The following is a 7,564-nucleotide window of genomic DNA, read 5'->3' on the forward strand; positions in this document are numbered from 1 at the left end:
TACCATGAAACCATGATAATTCCAACAAGCTATTTCCCAAGATCCCTTATAATGACAGTGCAACCCCCTCCCACTTCCCTGTGAAGTTATGAATTCTGGTGCAGAGGGACTCTGGAAAGCAGAGGGACTTCATATCCCAGAATTCATTACTTCCAATGGAATAAAATCCACAACTTGGGTGGCATTAGAGTTAGAATCTGGAGGGTTAAGGAACTAGCAAATGCACAAACTGATTATTATGGTTTCCTTTCATTTTGTGGAATCAGGTATGCCTGTGTAAAAATTAAATACATTTGAACTACCACTTTAAAGCCTTAAACATACTAGTTGCTAGCCCAAACACAAAACAAAACTGCGTCTACTTTTCTTATGATGGCAGTGTAATATTGGCTTTTTCTTGAATTTTTTTTTTCTACAGCAAATGCTGAAGTTAACGTGGTTATTTTCGATTGGAAAAATTCAGAAAGCAAGTTAATTGTAGAGTAAGTCCAGGGCTGTATTTAGGTCCAGTGCCAACCTAGGTCACAGAAGTGATGTCACACGCTACATACATTGTGGAAACAACACAAGATCAGATCAAAATCTCATGTGTAGTTTCACCCATAATCCTTTAAAGAAGGAAAGGCAAAAACTAAGTAAGCTTTATCAGAAAGGTTTATGTAAATACAGTCATAAGCACCCATTGAAAAGCTGCACTGAGTCCTCTATCTAAAGAAACACATGATTTCTTGTATCCTTTTTTATAAACATTTTCTTTATCATCAAACTTTCTCTTTCAGAAAAATTCTTCATTCCAAGGCCAGAGTCTGCAAAGATCTCTCCTGCTCCCAGCTCCCTTAAGAATTCATAAAACTCACTCCCCCTCCCTTAGGAATGTGTAATCTGAGCTACCAACAGTTAGAGCTGCAGCAGGAAGCTAGGAAGACCAAGCTAAATGGCAGCTGCAATCTTAAACCAGCAGCATCTAGGGTGCTCAGGTACTCAGGTATGGTAATGCTTTCTGCAGATTAAATATAGCATTCTAGGTGGCACTAATGTGGCAAATCTATTGCCAGTAAAATGCCAAAATGACTTTCCTTCTCATTTCAGTCACTACAGCCTTTGTTTTGAGCTTTTTGATTCTAGATATGTTGAATTTGATGCCTCAGGCACTTGTTATTGCTCTCTAAGCCCATAATAAAGCATCTGCATGTAGAAGTATACCAGAAGAAAACTGGGGTGGGCACAAATTAGGTTATGTTAATCTAAACGTTATCATATATAAAATAGTGACCTATTTCACGTTGTATGGGACATCTTCTGACAGCAGCATGTTATTTTTCTTGCAGTCAGTCTTGTGACCCTGCATATACTACATGGCATATGTTATACGTCTGCTCCTTATTCACCAAAGCCTGCCACAATCTAATCTGTCTCCCTAAATGGGCTTCGCTCGAAGTTGTATTCTGCAACAGCTGTAAAGGACCAATTTAGGTTTGTTCACAGTGTGACAGCAGCGCCCCCATTTCTATTTTGCACTTATCTATGATTTACAGAAAGTCCGGCACTATTACCTCTGCACTGTATCACTCAGCTGGGCCCGCTGAAAATCAGCGGCCAGTCGCCGAATCTCTTCCCAATCAGCGGACATGTTTGTGGTGGATACCTGTAGCGCTCTCTACTGACACACGTCAGCTAACTACGGCGAGCGAGAAGAACCAGAATACTTCAAAACGCAGCTATGAGTTATATGCAAAGCAGTTTAAGGACCTGTGTTTTTTTTATTATTAACAGAATGTCAAAATAGCTGATCACATTAACGCCGCAATGTAGTTTAGTAAATGGTCCGGTTATGGAAATGAATTGGAGGTTTGACGTAGACAATTGAGCTGCCGCTGCCAAAAATAATGTTGCTGTTGTTGCTTATTTCATGTCTATATCGATTGATTTCTATAAAAAAAAGTATAACAGAGCTTTTAAGATTATTTGGGCACGTCGCCAGATACCTGTGCTGTGCATGATACCGTATGCTAGGAAAACAAAAATCGAAACTGGGTTTCCTTCCCAGAATGCTTTTTATTTTAAATATACAAAAATACTACATTAATAATTCTTAATAAGTCTGAAATAACGCTAAAATATACATATTTAAGCAAATAAAAGGTTCCGCATCGAACTACACACTGTATTGTTATTTACTTTCTCACGCTATGGGCGTGGAGGTAACGCCCTGCGTCATCTGCGAACATGGAGAAATGCGCGGACATATTTGATGTTGGCAAAATATTGTATGCTTAATTAAATAAAAAACGCATTGTAACACATAGCGAATAAGCAAGATTGGAATTGTATCTCACATGTGGATTATCTCCTTATTTCTATTCCCTGTGTTACAGCGTGAAGTAAATGTTGCAAATAAGAACATCGAAACGTTCAGACTAACACCACAATAACAGGCATCCAGCCCACATGACTCACGCAGTATATAACCCCGCCCCTAAGGGAATTCCAGAACAAATCCGCTAGATTAGCAATGGATGCGGCTGTGGTGGTTATGTTTCTCATGGTTGCGGCCGCCGCATCGGCTTCGAGAGGTACAGCCGTAGGTGGACTGCGACCTGCAAGTGTAAATGAACAAGGTGTGCAGCAAGCTATGGCGTTCGCCATGGAAGAATATAACAAACGCAGCAACGACATGTTCGTCAATACGATCACCAAGGTTAACGGAGTAACCAAACAGGTCTGTAGAGCGCACCTTGGGGGTGACATGGACTGGGGAGGTAAATGGGGTATTGTGCTGTAAGAGGTATAGACTGTGCTGGATGTAAACAACAAGTACCGTAGAGAAATCGCTTTTTAGGGTGATTAGATTACTTGCAACAACACTCAGAGAAGAAAGGGGATATTTACTAACAATGGGCGAATATGTACTAGTGCAATGACTACCAATCGCATTTTTGCTTTTGCTGTATTTCTTTTAGCTGTCTGACCAAAGCTAATTACTAATTGGTTTCTATGGGATTCTGACTTGTTCATAAATGAGATCTGCTGTTAGCAGCCTACTGTAGGTCTGTTCTGTGTGTATAGTATTTGTGGGTTTAGGTGAAGGCAGAGCTTCTTTTTCTCTTTCTTCCATTTTGTGAAAGTTGTTTTTGTTCCAAAAATGCCCACAGCATGGCATTATTTAATGTAATACAGGTATGAGACCTGTTATCCAGAAAGCTTGGAACCTGGGGCATTCTGGATAAGGGATGTTTTCATAATTTGGATCCCCATACCTTAAAGGGGAAGGAAAGGCTAAGTCACTTGGGGGTGCCAAAATGTTAGGCACCCCCAAGTGACTTTAATCGCTTACCTTGTACCCTGGGCTGGTGCCCCTGTTAGGAGAAAACAGCACCAGCCCGGGGTAGCTGCAGGAAGCGCTTCCTCTTTCTTCTCCCGGCGAAATCCGTCGGGCGGCGCATGCGCAGTAGAGTGAAAAGCCGACTTTCTTGTTTAAGTTCGGCTTTTCACTCTACTGCGCATGCGAATAGGAAGGAGGAAGCGCTCGCTGCTACCCCGGGCTGGTACTTTTCTGTCTGTACAGGGGCACCAGCCCAGGGTAAAAGGTAAGCGATCTAAGTCACTTGGGGGTGCCTAACATTTTGGCACCCCCAAGTGACTTAGCCTTTCCTTCTCCTTTAAGTCTACTAAATAAATCATTTTGCAGGTTTTATTTTTTTTAATGACTCTTACTATATTCCCCATATGTTTTTAATTATTATTGAATGACTTACATTATACTATGTAGTTCTAACTGAATAATAAGGAATTGCTATAAGTGTTCAAAAGTAGCCATGATCGTCTGATACTGTCTGTATGATCTGACACTTATATTAACTGCTTTTACAGATTGTGGCCGGTACGCTGTACCGTATAGATGCTGACATAGCTCGGACTGAGTGCAAAAAGTCAGCTGTTGGTGTACAAAATTGTCCTCTCCACACTGACCCAGACTTTGTCAAGGTATGCTTTAGTTAATTAAAATAAATAACTGCTTAACTGTCATCAGTTATAATCGCTGCTTAGTGATGTAATTTGTGTCTGACTCACTTTTATACTATAAAAATAATGTGCCTCCTGTTGTAAATTTTGAGGATGTTAGAAGTCCATGACCTGTATAAAAGTACTCTGCCTTTAGCCTTGTGCCTTTGTATGGTTATAGAACTTATTGATGACTTAAAATATTCTTATTTTAAGGTATAATATTCCCAGATGTTTCTGGGTTTCTTATTAATATTTTCGGAATCACAATTTGCCTGCCAGTTTTAAACAATAAGTAACAAGTCCATGCACTCACTGTTACTTTCCACCCAGCACCTGATCTGGGAACTAGCGCTAATATTGTAGAGTCACTTATTGTGACCCGCAGCACTTATATTTGCCTATTTGTGTCTGTAAGTTACCCTCCCATATAGATTGTAAGCTCTATGGGGCAGGGACCTCCTTCATCTTGTGTCTTTCACTCTTAAAGGAACAGTAACACCAAAAAATTAAAGAGTTTTAAAGTAAATGAAATATAATGTACTGTTGCCCTGCACTGGTAAAAGTTGTGTGTTTGCTACAGTAACTCTACTATAGTTTATATATAATAAGGTGTTGTTTAGCCCCGGGGGCAGCCATTTAAGCTGGAAAAATGGAGAAAAGGCACAGGTTACATAGCAGATAACTAATAAGCTCTGTAGAATACAATAGTGTTTTATCTGTTATCTGCTAAGTGCCTGTGCCTTTTCTCCTTTGAATGGCTGCCCCCATGGCTACATAGCTGCATTCTTTATATAAACCATAGTAGTGTTTCTGAGGCAAACACCCCAGTTGTACCAGTGCAGGGCAGCAGTATATTATATTGGAATTTCTTTCATACACTTGAATTTTTTGGTGTTACTGTTCCTTTAACTTGTTGCAACTGTATTTACCTTTAACTGTATTTATTGTTATACTTTGTATTTATCTATTATCTTAATAACCCCGTTTGTATTAATGTATTCTACTGTACAGCGCTGCGTACATAAGTAGCGCTTTATAAATAAAGACATACATACATACATACATACATACATACACAATACTTGTATTGATTGTCTATTGGTGCAGTCCTCCTTTCACATTTCAAAGCAGTTGCTGGCTGTGGAGATTTGGGGAAAAGTTTTATTGAGCAATATTGCTTTATGAATACAACCCTGATGTTGCTGGACTACAGCTCCCAGCATGCCACAACCTTCATTAAATGTTACGTTATTCTGGGATTTGTAGTCCAGCAAAGTTTGGTTGAGCAGTGTAGCAAGGTTTACATCCCCTTTGAAAACAGGCTCTGTCCATTTGCGCTATAATTCTTTATTATAGTGTAAATGGGCTGAGCCTGTTTTTAATAAGTTACATGATAAAAGCCTCTAGTTTTACTAAGTTGTTGTGGGTAGTTAGGATGTTTGCATGCAGGTCTGGACTGGGTATCAAAATAGGCTCTGGCATTTCAAGTACACAGAGGGCCAAGCAACCTAACACAGGCCCAATTAATTGTGACTGTGGATGACGTCTTACAGCAGCCCCTTTGGTATTTGCCGTAACACACAGATTTCCAGTCTGGGCCTGTCTGCATGACTTAGACTAGCTCTAAAATGTCCTGTTTTTTTAAATTGAGAAAATGTGAAAGTTTATTGTGGTATAGAGTTCCTTGTACTATGTAGTTCTGACTCTTATTTTGTCTTGCAGAGTATGAATTGCAAATTTGAAGTGTTTTCTGTTCCTTGGATGAGAACAATTTCACTGGAAAAGCATGAGTGCTCCTAATTCAAGATCTTCTTGATCATGAATATTGTAATACAGCTAATCCATTAAGTTATCTAGCAATATTTTAAAGCCATGCTTGTTTTTAACTTTGCTGTCTAACATACTTTGCACTGAAATGTAAGTGTTTTAAAGCTTAAATTAAAAGCATTTTAACAAAAATTTCAAAAATCTAAATAAAGGATTTGATACCTATGGTAGTTTGTATATTGTAACGAGTGGTTTCCTGCAAATGCTATGCTGTCTATTTAGAAAATGAAATCCGTCTGCTAAACAAAGCATAAGTCCCTACTGCCAAAATAAGCATAAAAGACTTGTCATAGAAAATTGCTGTTTCTTCACACTTTTGTAGTCAAATATGAACTTTACCGATTAGGTTCAGAATTTTCTTCCTCTGGAACAGGCAGAGCAGTGCAAGTTTCAGTTCTTCCTGCTCATTAGCAATACATAAATCATGTTGATTGTCAATACAAACTCTGTAAATGAGTGAAGGGATAGGCATGAGCAGTAACTGCACTGGCAGTTCATAGGTACATGTTGTGAGCCTAGAGTGGGAAATGCAGCAGCTACTGGTAAGTTTCAATAATCAAAATAAATACCAATAAAATAACATTAATTAAGGCATCAGTGGGAATATGTTTTTAAATATTTATTTCAAAGAAAACCAGTATCTAGCTCTGTAAGTGGAGAAACGGGTCAACAAAAACAATATGGTATTAAGAATGATACTTTAAGAGTACTACCCACTTAGCTCAATCAGCAACCAAGAGTTAAAATTGTCCAAAACTATATATAGTTTATATAGAATATAAAGTGCAATGTCTAGTGCAGGATGCGGCAGGTGAGGATGGTGGTTGAAGCAACTGGAGGTGAAAAAGTTGCAGCCAGAGTCTATAGAAGGATGCCTGTGGGTAGAGCATAGAGAGAAGGGGACAGTTCAGGCATAAAGATTAAAAAAAAAAAATGTGGGACAGCAAACTAAAGGGGGAAACAGACTTTTGGGATTTAAAAATTAAATTAAATTTAAGAAGCTGCCTGGTAAAGAAGGTGGCCGTGTGCCATGGGCATTACGGAATACCCCACCCCCAAAGTTTGCTGCAGCAGGTTAGGTTAGCTCAACAAAGCAGCAGCAAGAAAATCCACTCCTATGCTAACAAAACCTCATCTCCAGTTCCTCTTAATGTGGGGGTACCCCAAGGCTCTGTACTTGGGCCGTTGTTGTTCTCCCTTTACAGATTGTCTTTGGGAGATCTTATCCGTTCATTCGGCTTTAAATATCATCTGTATGTTGATGGTATCCAAATTTATTTGTCGTCCCCTTCGTTAACAGTTGAAACTGAGACTCAAATCTCTAACTGCCTCCTGGCTATCTCTAATTTGATGAACCAACGCCACCTCAAACTGAACCTAACAAAAACTGAACTAATGATCTTTCCGCCTAAGCCTGGTCCTAACCCCCCTTTTCTATCTCTATTGATGGCACCCTCATCAACCCTGTCGATTCGGCACGTTGTTTGGGAGTGATCTTTGACTCCAGTCTCTCCTTCTCTGACCATATTAACACCACTGTCAAAACCTGTCACTTTTTCTTACGCAATATTGCCAAAATCCGTCCCTTTCTTTCTACTGCAACAGCCAGGCTGCTCATGCATGCTCCCATCCTATCCCGACTGGACTATAACCTGCTACTAATCGGCCTCCCTAACTCCCATCTTTCCCCCCTACAGTCTATATTAAATATTGCTGCCAGAATTCTCCTCCT

At 39.6% G+C, this 7,564-nt stretch overlaps 2 protein-coding genes across 2 annotated transcripts in view; one reads left to right on the forward strand and one right to left on the reverse strand.

The window, feature by feature from the left end:
* ufl1 (UFM1-specific ligase 1) overlaps positions 1-1,707 on the reverse strand; it is a 46,500-nt gene extending 44,793 nt beyond the window's left edge. The window contains exon 1 of the mRNA XM_002934873.5: positions 1,554-1,707. Within this exon, the coding sequence (XP_002934919.3) occupies positions 1,554-1,630 (77 nt within the window). The 5' untranslated portion in view covers positions 1,631-1,707. The remainder of the gene's footprint in view (positions 1-1,553) is intronic.
* Positions 1,708-2,485: 778 nt separating this feature from the next.
* On the forward strand, positions 2,486-6,007 carry LOC100485774 (cystatin-C). The gene is made up of 3 exons (XM_002934869.4): positions 2,486-2,719; positions 3,871-3,984; positions 5,728-6,007. The coding sequence occupies exons 1-3, from the start codon at positions 2,513-2,515 to the stop codon at positions 5,803-5,805; spliced, it is 399 nt and encodes a 132-aa protein (XP_002934915.1). The 5' UTR covers positions 2,486-2,512; the 3' UTR covers positions 5,806-6,007.
* The last annotated feature ends 1,557 nt before the right edge of the window (positions 6,008-7,564 follow it).

This window comes from Xenopus tropicalis, chromosome 5 (genome assembly GCF_000004195.4).
Source record: "Xenopus tropicalis strain Nigerian chromosome 5, UCB_Xtro_10.0, whole genome shotgun sequence".
NCBI classification, from domain to species: Eukaryota; Metazoa; Chordata; class Amphibia; order Anura; family Pipidae; genus Xenopus; species Xenopus tropicalis.